Source organism: Erinaceus europaeus, chromosome 17 (genome assembly GCF_950295315.1).
Source record: "Erinaceus europaeus chromosome 17, mEriEur2.1, whole genome shotgun sequence".
In the NCBI taxonomy this organism is placed as follows: domain Eukaryota; kingdom Metazoa; phylum Chordata; class Mammalia; order Eulipotyphla; family Erinaceidae; genus Erinaceus; species Erinaceus europaeus.
Genome location: NC_080178.1, coordinates 74390813 through 74405445, shown reverse-complemented (window position 1 = coordinate 74405445; position 14633 = coordinate 74390813). Strand labels below are relative to the sequence as shown.

General features: G+C 50.8%; 1 protein-coding gene and 1 long non-coding RNA gene across 6 annotated transcripts in view; one reads left to right on the top strand and one right to left on the bottom strand.

The window, feature by feature from the left end:
* The window catches only part of ABCC8 (ATP binding cassette subfamily C member 8), a 105908-nt gene that overhangs the window by 9817 nt on the left and 81458 nt on the right, over positions 1–14633 (bottom strand). For 4 of the 5 annotated variants that reach the window (XR_009545663.1, XM_060177074.1, XM_060177075.1 and 1 more), the window contains exons 22-29: positions 14292–14429; positions 11691–11837; positions 10778–10877; positions 10001–10245; positions 9733–9899; positions 5296–5365; positions 4293–4450; positions 1244–1336 (exon numbers count right to left, since the gene is read on the bottom strand). Coding sequence is in view for 4 of the 5 variants with exons in the window: in XM_060177074.1 (XP_060033057.1) it covers positions 1244–1336; positions 4293–4450; positions 5296–5365; positions 9733–9899; positions 10001–10245; positions 10778–10877; positions 11691–11837; positions 14292–14429 (1118 nt within the window). In the remaining variant the exon portion in view is untranslated. Of the gene's footprint in view, positions 1–78; positions 417–1243; positions 1337–4292; positions 4451–5295; positions 5366–9732; positions 9900–10000; positions 10246–10777; positions 10878–11690; positions 11838–14291; positions 14430–14633 lie in introns of those variants that run through there. The other variant, XM_060177078.1, reaches the window with a different exon arrangement.
* LOC132533904 (uncharacterized) lies at positions 3564–8616 on the top strand. The gene is made up of 2 exons (XR_009545664.1): positions 3564–3678; positions 8259–8616. It is a non-coding gene; the product is annotated as an uncharacterized LOC132533904 (long non-coding RNA).

Here is a 14633-nt window from a genome sequence, read left to right as displayed (position 1 = left end):
GCTTGGAGGGGAGGCAACCAGATGACAGGGCACTGAAGTTCTTAGGGCATTCATTCAGCTAGTGAGCTCTTACTATCTTCTGACACCTCCTCTGTGACATCTTCCATGATTGCTTCTCCAGCCTTCCCACAGCCTGTGTCTCCCCTACCTCTTCTTCCAAAGTACCTGCGACATGGGTTTATCCTGGCCTAGCCAGGGCTAGATTGTGAACACCTTCTCACTCTCTCTTCAGTGCCTGCCATGGGGTATGTGGTACTTGCTAAGTGTTTGCTGGAAGAGAGAATGTCTTTGAGACTGGGCTTTGTGAGACCCTGTGCAGAGAGGTGATACAGCTTCTCTGAGTGTCGGTGTCCTTCTCTGAGCAGTGGGAGTTACCCGGCTTATTAGTCGGGCTGGAGTGACACAGTGAATGGAACCTGCATGCAAAGTACTGAGGGTAGCATGTGCGCAGTACTTTATCTAGAGTGTAGATTCTAACTAGAAGGCAACAACCTCGGGGTTGGGCCACCTGGTGGAAGGGCCTTTATGGCACTGATTGACAGGTGAGAAGCTCCCCTCCCACCCCCACCACACACACAATCTTCCCTTCCCTTCCCTTCCCTTCCCTTCCCTTCCCTTCCCTTCCCTTCCCTTCCCTTCCCTTCCCTTCCCTTCCCTTCCCTTCCTTTCCCTCCCCCTCCCCTTTTCCTTCCCTTCCCTCCCCTCCCCTACCTTCATCCCCTCCCCTTCCACCTCTCCCCTCCTCACCTCTCTCTTCCCCCTTCCCTCCCCTCCCCCTCCTCCCCTACCTTCATCCCCTCCCCTTCCCCCTCTCTCCCTCCACTTCCCTCTCTCCCCCTTCTGTTCCTTTCCTTTCCCTCTTTCTTACAGAAAAAGAGGCAGGGAGAGCAAGAGAGTGAAAGGGACATCACCAAAGTTTCCTTCAGTGCAGTGGGGCTGGGCTGGATCCTGGGCTGCACACAGGGCAAAGCAGCTCGCTATCCAAGTGAGCTATTTCGCTGGCCCTCTTCCTCTCCTATTCTGCTTAGTTCATAGGAGCTATGGCTGTTCACAGGGCTGCAGGGCTGAGAATTCCTGTCTGAGTCTTACAGTGGAACCCACTGACCCAGCCTGGACATCACCTGGGCCGTGGGATCTGAGGGGGGCTTGGGAGAGGCGCTTTCTGAGCTTTCCAAAGTGGAGCCTGAGAACTGGCACCTCCAGCCCCAGAATAGTCCCCCACACCGTGAGTGGATCGCGGTACCTGAAGGCCCGGATGGTGGTGAGGCCTTCCACAGTTTCGGCAAAGTGTGAGAGCAGCGGGAGCTGGGTGGTGTCATCTAGCTGCTGCAGGTCCCTGGAGGGGTCGGGGGAGGGAAGCAAGGCACCACAGTCAAGACAGAGGCTGAGAGGGAGCCCAGTCTACTCTGAGCCCCGAGCTCCAGCCCCTGCCACTGCTTCCTCTCTCTGGGCCTCTGTGTCTCCCCTGGAAAGAGGGAAGGCAACAGGGCCACCACAAGCTGCAGTGGGGAGCTGGTCGATGTCACACACTCAAGCAGAGCAGGCTGGCATGGCCCCTGTGCCCCCCGGCATCATCCCCCTCACGTCAGCCCTGTCTCTATGCTTCTACTGTGAACTCTCGAGGCCTGGACGCCGGGCAGGCTGTGCTGCTCCCTTGTCAGCGGAATGGCCTGAGCTGTCAGGCAGCTGGTCAGAGGGACAGCAAGACCAAGCTCCAGATGTCCTCCTTCCTCCCCGCCACAGTAGAGCAAGTTGAGGGAAGGAGGGCAGCGTTTGCACAGCAACGAGACCGCCCCTCCACCCTGCATCTTGGCCGCTCAGGTCATCCGAGTGGGGCGGCCAGGCCGAGATGCAGTGGGCACGGTTTCCTGGATGAAAGGTCTTCAGGGCCAGGGTGGATGCCAAAGGTGGTTTCTCTGGCAGAAAAAGCGAACTCTGGAGAACAGCTCCAGCAGTGTTTCAAAAACCACAGTGGTGGTGTGAATATCAACACCCCACATTCCTCCAGGGGACCAGGGGAGTCTGCATTCTCCCGGCAATAAGCCCTTGATACAGACCTTTGATCTTTGTGGACAGAGGTAACTGTGGCCTAGATGTATCTGAATTTAATTATATTATCACCATGGCTAGCCAGCATTTTGACTCTAGTTTCTAACCAACTTGGAGCACTTGGGAAAGGTGCTTAGCCTTTCTGACCACAACCTGCAGTAGGAAATTCAGTTTTCCTACTGTGGTACTAGGGCTTTGTGCGCATATGATCTCACCACTGTAGGCTGCGTTTTCATTCTGAGATACACAAAGCGGGGGACACCCTAGCACTGGAGCTTTCTCTGGTGCTGTAGCACCCCCCCGTGTGGTGGACCAGGGTTTCATGTTGGGGTGTTCACATGACAAGGCAGGCAGGCACCCTACTTGGTGCTACTTGACACCTCGCTTGTGAGGTGATTTGTCCATGATTATCTCTCTGACCTTTCCACAGCCTGTGTCTCCCGCCCTCTCTTTTTAATTTTTTAAAAAATTATCTTTATTAATTTGATAGAGATAGTCAGAAATTGAGAGGGAGGGGAAGATAGAGACAGAGAGACACTCAAATTAATAGGGAGGGGAAGATAGAGACAGAGAGACACCTGCAGCCCTGCTTCACCATTTGTGAAGCTTTCCCCCTGCAGGTGGGGACCAGGGGCTTGAACCTGGGTCCTTATATGCATTGTAACATGTGCATTTAACCACCACCCACCCCCAATTTGGTGCTACCTCGATGGTCCAAGAAATACATTTTCTATGGGTACATGCGCACACACACAAACACACACACACACACACACACACACACACACACACACACACACACACCATAACTCAAAGCTTTTATGGATCAAAGCTTATTTGTACTATGAATACAGTCTGATACTTTCTTTTTAAAAAAAGTTATATTATTTCCCCTTTTGTAGCCCTTGTTTTTTTTATTGTTGTTATAGTTATTATTGTTGTTATTGATGTCATTGTTGTTGGATAGGACAGAGAGAAATGGAGAGAGGAGGGGAAGACAGAGAGGGGGAGAGAAAGATAGACACCTGCAGACCTGCTTCACCGCCTGTGAAGCGACTCTCCCGCAGGTGGGGAGCCGGAGGCTCGAACCGGGATTCTTAACACCGGTCCTTGTGCTTTGTGCCACATGCGCTTAACCCACTGCACTACAGCCCCACTCCCCAGTATGATATTTTCTTTTTTTTTTTTTAAATGCCAACTGGAACTATGCTGAAAGGTTGTCATTGACAGTTTGCACAACACTGGCCTGGAGGACCTTGAACCTTCCCCCTAAGATTCCGAATGCAGAAGCTTAACAGGTTTGTGCCCTGGCAGGATTCCCTACACAATGTTCTCAGAAGAGTCTGAGTAGGAGAGAGGCCTGTGTGGCTCCCAGGCTCACAAGAGTGCACGTGACTCGTGATGGCTGTGAGAGGCGGCAGCCAAGGCTCTCAGCCCAGATACTGACCCACGTGGGCTGGGAGGTGTGGGTGCCTCACAGCCTGCGTATCAGGTGCCCTCTGACTTTTATGTCTCAGCAATCAGCCTGTCCTGGGAAGCATCTTGGCTAAATTAAGTCACAAGCTGTGTATGCCCCACAATCCTGAATTCCATGCCTGACCACACTGAGGGCTCAGGGAAACAGACCAGGTACTGACTGTGTGTGTGTGTGTGTGTGTGTGTGTGTTTATATTAGGGTAGTAGACTATGTACAATTCTATTTCCTATATTTCTACTTCCATTCTTTTTTGTTTCTTTTTTTTTTAGGAAACATGACTTTACTACTTTTATGATAATTATTCTAAGAAGTGTATTAACACTGAGGGTGGTGATACAGTGAGTGAAGTGTTGAACTCTCCAGTGTGAGGTCCAGAGTTCAACCCCGAGCATCACATATGCCACAGGAATGCTCTGGTCCTCTAACGTATAAATAAATCTTTTTAAAAAAAGACTAAACAACCAACCAACCAACCAAACAAACAAACAAAAAATTCCCAGATCTGAGCAGTGCTCTGGTAGGAAAAACAAACAAACAAACAAACAAACTGGAATACCAAGATGCCCACTGCAAAGCACATTCCTCTTGTGGGGGAGCTAGCAGAATGATTATGTAAACAGGCTCTCATGTCTGAGGCTCTGAGGTCCCAGGTTCAATTCCCCACACCATCATAAACCAGAGCTGAGTAATGTACTGGTTAAAAAGGAAAAAAAGCTCCCCAAATATACTCCTTCTATCCCCAGAGGTTGGCAATAGCTGCCGTCACCTGGATGCCACCCGGAAGTATTTCTGGATGAAGTAGCACACCACAGCCAGGGGCAGGAGGGCTACGAGGAACACAGGTGTGACATAGGAGATGACGGCCAGAGCGGAGACACAGAGCAGGGTAGAGCGGCTCAAACACTCCAGTGTGGACGGGATGTGCTGAGGGAGGGAGGGAGACAGAGACAGAGAGGTAAGTTCTGATACTTGGTTCAGCCCTGTGTGCTCCCTGCTGACATGTTTTGGACTCATACTTTATTTATTTGTTTGTTTGTTTTTAATTTATTGCCTCCAGGATTATTGCTGGGGCTCGGTACCAGCACTACAAATCCCCTGCTTCTGGAGGCCATTTCCCCCCCATTTTACTGGATAGGACAGAGAGAACTTGAGAGGGAGGGGTGATAGAAAGGGAGAGAGAAAGAGAGACACCTGCAGACCTGCTTCACTGCTTGTGAAGTGTCCCCCCTGCAGGTGGGGCACCAGGACTTAAACCCAGGGGTGCTTGGTGCTTAGTACTATGTGCACTTAACTCGGTGTGCCACCACCCGCCCCTCCCCAGTGCTCACACTTTATTAGGGATACACAGCTCATCTCTCCAGCTAGGCACAGGCTCCCTGAGTGCAGGAATATGGACTTAACATTTTCTCACCATCTAGTACAAGCACACATGCTAAACCAACACGAATGTTCTTCAGAAAACTGTCAATAGTTGACTGTATAGTAGTTCAAATAGGCTGGGACTTTGCTGAAGGGGGCTAGGGTGGGAGGGGGGTGGGAAGGGTCTGGGATGAGAAGCAAAGGGATGTGGTTTCTCTCAGTCCTCCTAGGAGGGTCTCAAGTGGGGGAGGTCCCGGGTGCTGAAGTGGTTCTAGTCAGAGTGGGATCCCACCTGAGGATCCACCCTGGGGCTGTGATCATGTCATCTGGGGAGACGGCACCGCACAGGGCCAGTTCCCCGGGACCTGGTCTTTCTCTGGATGGGCAAGATGGGTGGAATCTTTGTGTACCTGGTCGATGGTGTTACAGTCGGAGGAGAACCTGTTGAGGATGCTTCCCAGGGGTGTGGTCTCAAAGAACCTAAGAGGCAACAGAAGAGCAAAGTTGTTGGCTGCTTGCTGCTTTCCCTCCCTGCCTGCGTCTCTTGAGAATTCCCATACTCGCTCCAAAGGGTGCCAGCCCCTCGCTTATCTGACGCCACCTTTCTTAGCTGCTCCTTCCACCTGACTCACTCGGCAGCTGTCTGCCTGAGGACACAGAGTCCTCTCAAGATGGACAAGCTGCCAGGGGGAACAGGGCCCCGGGGACAGTCTGTCAGCTGGCTGAACCTGTGAGGCCGCTGCAGATCTGGGATGAGTGGAGTGTGAGCAAACTGGGGCCACAGAGAGCTCAGGGGGTTGAGAACTCAAAAGTGTGGTCAGATGGTGAAATCTGACATTGGCTGCAAGCCAGAAACATCGGTTTTCCTGTTGTGTTTGAAAAAATGACTAGGCGTAGCGAAGTAGGTCAGATGGAAAAGGACAAAGACTATGATTTCACTCGCATGTGAAAGGCTTAAACAAAATGAATGTGGAAATCAAACTAAACAAACAGAATCCCCAATGTCCAGATGAAAAGAATAAAGGGGTGGTTATTCAAGGAGAAGTGAGGGAGGGGTGGGGGTAGGGAGAAGCACGCAGAGAGGCCCTTTGTAAGATAGAGCATGGGAGCTAGACTTGAGGTGGTGACCTCGAAGCAGTGTATGCAGATGCCTAATTATAAAGCCATACACTGGAATCCTATGTGATGCTATAAACCAATGCTACTTGTATAAAAATGAAAATAATGTTAGTAATCGGATTGAATTTTAACAGTGGGCTCAAACTGTCAATACATTTCTAATAATGACTTGCTCTTTGAAATATTAAATCTCCTAAAAGCTTAGACCAGGAAGAACAAAAACAACTGGCAATGTTCCTTTATAAGATACAGCTATAAGTAAGCAACATAAAAGGACATAAATTATGGTGAGGTCTTGTATGCTACAGCAAATCCTAACAATGGGATTTTCAAAGTTAACTCAATTGCCAAATAATTTGATTACAGCAATAACTATCTATTGCCTTCTTAAACCCTAAGACAGCAGGAACATTCCCCTTTGTCTATAAAGCCTCTATTTCTCTCAGTCTTGAAAGCTCTAGGGCGAGGCTCACTTTCCTGCATGCTTCTCCCAATTCATACCAACAAATACTGCACCTGCTGATCCCAACCTAATCAATGCAACCAGTAACACCTCGGCATGTTTCATTTCAGACTGCATCCAGAGATGTCTGGCGTGGAATGTGAACCCACCAGCTTCATCACTCTGGTGAGACCTTTCCTAGCTCATAGGACTCCTTAAATTCATTTCAGGTGGGAGCTGAGTGGTAGCGCAGCGGGTTAAGCGCACATGGAGCAAAGCGCAAAGGCTGGCATAAGCTGGTTCGAGCCCCCAGCTCCCCACCTGCAGGAGGTCGCTTCAACAACAACAACAACAGCTATGACAACAATAACAACTACAACAAGCACAACAACAAGAGCAACAAAATGGGAAAAATAGCCTCCAGGAGCAGTGGATTTGTAGTGCAGGCACTGAGCCCCAGCAATAACCCTGGAGGCAAAAAAAAAATCATTTCAGGTGGTACACTTATTAACAAACCTCAAAACCTAGATACAGACCAGAGTCCATGAGATGGGGCATAAGTACATATATTCAGAAGTTAGGGAAAACACAGACCTTAAAGCAAAGTGCACACTAGTTTGCAGTGAGTCAGTAAACGGAGCAAGCAAGCAGAAAGACCTAAAAAGACACCATCAAGTACCTAATGAAATAGTCTCTGCTTAGCCCTAGACATCCTCCTCACCGACCTCCTATTCCACATCCCTCAATCACTCCAAAGCTAACCTTGTCAGACAAAATAAGGACTACAAAAGCTGAACAAGGACAAGAGACTGGCACACTTTAATGATGACTCTTTAGTCACTATCAGGCCACCCCATCAGCTGAGGCCCTAGTCAGGGAGTCCTGGGATTCCCACACAGACATGATGGGCCTAGACCTCTAACAGATCCCTCTTGCCACTGTCACTGGTCATCTCCAGCAGGAACAACATAACGGACCCCTCTGCGGGCCCCTATGGGACCTAGCCCTCAACGTGAATCAATGGTAGGGAATGTTCCATTCTCCGAAGGGAGGTTGGATAGCATACTCTGCCTATCACCCGAGGATGATGGGTCCTGAAATTGGCGTAGCCTGGATGTTCTTAGCCGTGACGATGGAATGTGAGCTCAGACCCACAGGGAGGCAGAGGTCACACAGGCTCCTTTGCTGACTATGGGCCCCAGATCAGATCAATGGGATTTACAGTTAACAATACTTATATACTTTCCCCATATTTGGGAGTGACTCTCTTCCCTGATCCAGCTTTCTGGTCCTTTCCCCAACTATGACACCATCCCCCCAGACAATAGCTTAGGTCACCTGCATATTAGATGTCAGGCACAGGCAAAAACTAGTTGGGTCATGGGCCTCTTGGAATATACCTAAAATAGACCTACTAGCTTTCTCCAAAATGGAGACCCCCAAATCTCCATCTGCAATATTCTTGCCTTTAGGTTCATGTTTTATTTGTTCTGCTTTATATCTTAACTTTTTTTTTAAGATCTTAAAAAATATTTATTTTTGTTGCCCTTGTTGTTTAACATTGTTGTAGTTATTGATGTCATTGTTGTTGGATAGGACAGAGAGAAATGGAGAGAGGAGGGGAAGACAGAGAGGGGGAGAGAAAGACACCTGCAGACCTGCTTCACTGTTTTTGAAGTGACTCCCCTACAGGTGGGGAGCCGGGGGCTTGAACTGGGATCCTTATGCCAGTCCTTGCACCTTGCACCACATGTGCTTAACCCGCAGTGCTACCACCCAACTCCCATGTCTTAACTCTTTTTTAATCACTAGGTTCCAGATGTTACCATGATGCCAACCTGACTTCCTTGGGCAGACGGCCCCACCATGTGTCCTGAAGCTCCATCTCCCCAGAGCTCTGCCCCACTAGGGAAAGAGAAAGACAGGCTGGGAATACGGATCAACCTGTCAATACCCACGTTCAGAAGGGAAGCAATTACAGAAGCCAGACCTTCCTCCTTCTGCACCCTGGGCTCATGCCCCCAGAGGGTTAAAGAATAGGAAAGCTATCAGGGGATGGAATGGGATATGGAGTTCTGATGGAGGGAACTGTGTGGAATTGTACCCCTCTTATCCTATGGTCTTGTCAGTGTTTCCATTTTATAAATAAAAATTAAAAAAATTAAAATAATGTAGGCAGGAATATAGCTCGATTTGTAGAGCGAAAGGCTCGTGCCCAAGGTTCTGGGTTTGAGACTCTGCCACATGCATGTGAAGTTCTGTCTATTAAGGGCTGGGTAGTGTTGTGCCCAGCTAAACGCACATAATACTAAGCGCCAAGGACCTTCACAAGGATCTGGGTTTGAGCCCCTGGCTTCCCACCTGGAGAGGTCGTTTCACAGTGGTGAAGGAAGTCTGCTGGTGTCTCTCTGTCTCTCTCCCTCTCAACCTCCCCCCTCCTCTCTCAATTTCTCTTTGTCCTATCCAATAAAATTGAAAAAATAGCCTCAGGAGCAGTGGATTTACAGTGCCAGCACCGAGCCCCGGGGATAACCCTGGAGGGGAAAAAATTCTGTCTAGATAATATTTAAAAAAAAAAACTGAATAGAAAACAACGCGAATGAGTCAGTCAATCAATTGCTGAGTGACAGCTTAAAGTTCTTTCGCACTAAGAGGCTTTGTAGGCAACCCATCACAGGAGATGAGAACAGCAATCCTGGCCCTTCCTGTCAGAGCCTGAAGTGTAGATGAGGGAATAGGAGAGGGTGTGGGGGCTGAACCCCTGGGTGGAGAGGGGCAGACGGAACCTGCCAGGGCAGGGGCACTGCTGGAATGTAGGCAGAGCCTGCAGACACTCCTTGGGAAGGGTGGCTGGGACACAGCAGCTAGTCACGCAAGGTGCCCAGCATGGTCTCTGGCTTTCTGTGGCCCTACCTGCGCTTTCTGCACCTCGTTTCCCAGAGGTGAGGCAGCTCCGCTGCAAATTGCATGTCCCTGTTTGAGAGATGGGAGAACTGGGGCTGGGGAGTGGTGCACCTGGTTGAGCACAGATATTACAGTGCTCAGGGACCAAGTTTGAGCCTCCACTTTCCACCTGCAGGGGGAGAGCTTTGCGAGTGGTGAAATAGGGCTGCAGATGTCTCTCTTCTCATCACTCCCCTTCTCTCTGTTTCTGGTGTCTCTATCCAATAAATAAATAAAAATAATAAAAACTAGAGAGAGACAGAGAGGGAGGGCAACTGGGGCTGGAGAACTGAGGTCTGGGGAACGCCTGGCTTGGCCACAGCCCTGCGCAGTCAGGACGTACTTCATAGGAGCCAGGATGATGCGGCTCAGCAGGCTGCGGTGCAACTTCTTGGCCACCTTCAGTCCTGTCCACTCAACGGTGACAGATGTGACGAGGCACAGCACGATGCCCAGGCTGCACAGCGCCGTGAACACCATTGCGTAGACCCTCTGGTCGAGGGAGCAGTCCTGGGCAGGGCAAAGAGAGAGACAGGGGCCCTGGGGGCGTCAGGGCTCAGCTGTCTCCCCGCCTCTCCCTCCACCACTTCTTCCGCTGCTCACAAACCCACTTGGCCGAGGGAGCAGTTCCTGGCTGCCCCAGGGCTGGCGCTTAGGGTGCTGTCGGTCCACTCGGCCAGCCAGTAGTCGATGGCCACCAAGACCATGTGCTTGAGCAGCTGGGAGAAGAGGAGCAGTGACAGGAGCAGGAAGCCAGCCGACGACAGGTACTTGGCGCAGGCTCTCCAGGGGATCTTAGCACGATGGTGCAGCAGGGAGGACAGTTTGTCCTCCTCCTCGCTTTCGGCAGCCTCCTCTGCAGGTCAAGACCCCTCACCCTGTGGCTCCACATGCGACAGCCCTCTGAGGGTCCCCAGACCCATCCGCAGTAAGCGTGCTGTCCCCACTTACAGAAAGGAAAACTGAGGCAAGGGTGGTGGTGGACCCGGTTAAGTGCACATAGTACTAAGCAAAGTGCAAGAACCTGCACAAGGACCCAGGTTCGAGCCCCCAGCTCCCCAACTGGGAGGGATGCTTCACAAGTGGTGAAGCAGGTCTGCAGGTGTCTCTCTCTCCCTATCTCCCCCCTGCTCTCTCAATTTCTCTCTGTCCTATTGAATAAAACAGAAAAAATGGCTGCCAGGTGTAGTGGATTCGTAGTGCTGGCACTGAGGCCCAGAGATAACCCTGGAGGAGGAAAAAAAAGGAAAACCGAGGCACATAGTGGGGAAGGGCTTTTGTCCCAGATGTTGTCTCTCTCTCTCACACCACTCCCACAGTCCCCCACCTCTCCTCTGCCTGGGGGCTGAGACCTCAGGCCACCGTTTTACTTTGGCCAGGTTGTGTACCTTCTTCTTCTTCCTCATCCTGCAGGAAGCCATCTCTGGAGGACATGGCTCGGGACAGGCCCTGGGGAGGCTCTGGGGCTTTACTCTCCACCACAGTCTCCTGAAAAATGAGTGGGGATCCTAGTCCATCATATCAGGGGGCATGGTGACCCTGATGGTGACCAGGGTCAGGCTTCCAGGTTTCTCCTGTCTGGGACACATTGATCTTATGGGAATTATTCTTTCCCCTCCATTTCTCAACAGCACCCCCAGTTTCCTGGTGGGAAACCACAGTTCCCCTGTTTTTAGTCTCTGTGACTCAGGTGGGCTGATCATTGTCCTGGGATGAGTAGGCACAAGCCCCAGGGCTGGCCAGAACCCATGCTCCACACCACTGGCCACAATGATGAGTTCAGGGTTGGCACATGAGACAGCCCTGAGACCCTGGCTCAGCTGTCCCGAAAGAGGTGTCTTTCTGGCAGAGCTATTGAGCTGGGAGACTGTAAGGCTGAGCCTGCCGGCGGATCTGATGAGAAGAAAGCCAGTATGATGGGAGTGGAACCAAAGGGTGGCAAGAAACAGACCCCAAGGATGTGGTTCAAATGCTTGGAACCCGTTTCCTCTGGCCTCTGTGGTTTGGGAGTTAAGAAGTCCTTAACCCTTCCTCGTTTCCTCTCTGCTGAGTCAATGTGAGTCAGTGCCGGAGACTCTGTAGCTACATTTAGGGGTCTGACTCTCCCAAGATAAGGGAGAGAAGGTGCCAGAAGCCTGTGCCCTTGATTCTGTCTGAGCAGGTACCATGGGTACAAGGTCTCCTGTCTGGTGGGAGCGAGTTCACGGGTGGTCCCTACTCCTGGACTGTGAGGGGCTCTCTGGGGCAGCTGGGGCAGGAAGGTCGCCATCAGCGGTTCAGATTCCAGTGAAACTTCCTCACCTGACCCCCAAGCGTCTCCACCTTTTCCAGTTCTTGGTCCTGCCGGTTCATGAGGGTCTTCCAGTGCTCAAAGAGCTGGCACTCACACCTCTGGAAGTCCTTGAGCGTGCCCTCCCGCTGGATGGTGCCGTCCTTCATAGCGATGATCTGGAAGGGCAGACACAGATGCAGCCCTGGGGGTGCCAGATGGAGGACTCTGAGGTGGACAGACATGCCTCCTCTTCTCCATTCCGAATGGCCAGCTGCAGTGAGCAGGCAGTGACCCTCATCAATGTGCTGGCAGAACTTAGAATCTGGTATACCTGGTAGTAATTCTCAACGGGGGTTCTGTGGTGGGTGGTGGTGGTGGTGGTGGTGGTGGTGTGTGTGTGTGTGTGTGTGGGGGGGGGGGCTTTTTGTTTTACTACCCACAAAGATTCTACCAGGGGTTGCTGTTTCCGCATATGCAGCTGGCTAACTATACACAGCCCTCAGCTCCTAGCTGCACGTCTAGTGGGTTCTACCAGTGGCCAGCAAACACCTGCTAAGTGTGGATGGACTCCTCATTCATTGATTTAGAAGCCCACCCCTGCTTCTCTCATCTTTCCCCTACCCTGTGCTGAAGTTTTTGGGGGTCCTGTCAGGAGTGCAGTTCTCTGATACTTCCTGGAGCTCAGCAACTCTGGGGCTGCCTTCTTTGGGCGGAGGGAGAACTCAGCTGCCTCGACAGGGTCACTGTGGAAACGGTCATCTCTGCACCTGCTCCAGGAGTTTCTTTTTAAATCTGGGTTTTATGGGGGCTGGGTGGTGGCGCACCTGGTAGAACGCACATGTTATCAGGGCCTGAGCTCCAGCCCCTGCTCCCCACCTGCAGGGGAACTGATTCATGAGTGGTGAAGCAGGCCTGCAGGTGTTTATCATTTCCCCCTCTCTCTACTTCCCTACCCTTTCTCAATTTCTCTGTCCTAATTAAAAAAAAAATTAGAAAAAAAAGGAAAAAAATGGCCACTGGGAATGGTGGATTTGTGGTGCCAGCACTGATAACCCTGCTGGCAACAAAATAAAAAAAAAGCCTGGATTTGATTTGCCTGCTTCTCCAAGCGGAGGGGGAATCTCACCACACAAAGAAGGAAACTGCTCGTAGGGAATCTGCGGGGTCACTTGGCACAGGCATGAAGTTTAGGTGGGACCTTGATCTCCAGGGACAAATTAAATGGTTTATCTTTTTAAAAATCCAGGGACAGGTGGTTCACACAGTAGAGTGCACATGCGACCACCACGTGTGAGGACCTGCTTGGAGACTTTGATCTCCACCTGCAGGTGAGAAGCTTCACAGATGGTGGAGCGGTGCTGGGATGTCTCCTCTTCTCTTTGTCACTACTTTTATTTTTAAAAAGATATTATTTATATTTATAAGAGAGATAGTTGGGAGAGAGAGAGAGAGGCAGAGAGAGAGAGAGAGAGAGGACACCAGAGCATCACTCTTGTACACTGCTGGGGATGAAAGTCATGCTTAAGAGCCCAGTGATCTATCACAGTGCCACAGCTCAGACCACTCTCTGTCCCAGAGAGGGGGAGAGAAAGACAAACACCTGCAGACCTGCTTCACCACCTGTGAAGCGACTCTCCTGCAGGTGGGGAGCCGGGGCTTGAACCAGGATCCTTAAGCTGATCCTTGTGCTTTGCGCCATGTGCGCTTAACCCATTGTGCTACAGCCTGACTCCCTCTCTGTCCCTTTCTATCTCTCTCTGTCTTTTACCCTCTATCAAAAAGAAAGGAGAAGAAAAGAAAATGGTCATTGGGAGTGGTGCAGGCACCAAACATCAGTGATAAACCCTGGTGGTAAAAATAAATAAATAAAGGAGGAAGTGAAGTATTGGTTGTTTAATTAAAAAATGACTATTGTCTACATATTGAGAAGCAGGGGGGTTTCTTTTTAATTTTTTTGGTATTATCTTTATTTATTGGATAGAGACAGTCAGATATCGAGAGGAAGGAGGAGATAGAGAGACACCTGCAGTCCTGTTTCACCACTCACAAAGCTTTCCCTCTGCAGGTGGAGACTGGAGGCTTGAGCCAGGGTCCTTGTGCACTGTAAAGTGTGTGCTCAACCAGGTGTGCTACCACCTGGTCCCTGGAATTTCTTTGCTGCAGGATTTCACAAAATCATATTCTATCGACCACATGGAAGCTGCTAACACTGCTGTGTGCCACTGTTTGCTTCCATTTGCTCCTAGCGTGAACCCGTCTCTGCTTGTAGGTCATAGAGTGAGAAGATGGCCCTCCCGTCTAAACACCCCCCACCCCACCCCAGGCCAAGGGCATGAATCACCGAGCTGCGCAGGAAGCGGAAGGTAGGAATAGAGTGTCTGCTTTTTCCGGAGGCTTCTTGTCATTAGCCTTGCACATACCCACAGAGGCCCCTAGCCAGGCTTGGGTGTCTGTGGCTCTTGGTCCTACCCAGCCCTTGGAGGTGTAGGGTCTCTTGGAGCTGTGTAGGGTCTCTTTGTGGTCGACAGCTACATTAAGCTGCTCAGAGCTGACCCCCCCCCCGTAACAAGTCTGCATGTGTCCAAGCCTTGCCTTCCACAGTTTGATCCCACACGCGCATGGCCCCTTACCCAGTCTGCATGTGGCAAGTACTGTAGCTTGTGGGTCACTAGGACCACTGTCCTTTTGTCATCCCGGAGCAGCTCAAGGATCCCAGCCTGCATGAGGTGGTCACTCAGATGGATGTCCAGAGCTGAGAAGGGGTCATCCTGGGCAGAGGGCAGAAGGCAGGAACAGGTGCACAGGGAGGGTCACAGTGCGGATAAAACCCACCGTAACTGTGACCTAGGGACTGAGACATTTTAGCTGTGTGGCCTTGGACAATACACCTTTCTTTCTTTTTAAAAAGATCTTTTTGTTTATTTATTAGTAGATAGAAATTGAGAGGGGAGGAAGAGAGAGAGAGGGAGGAA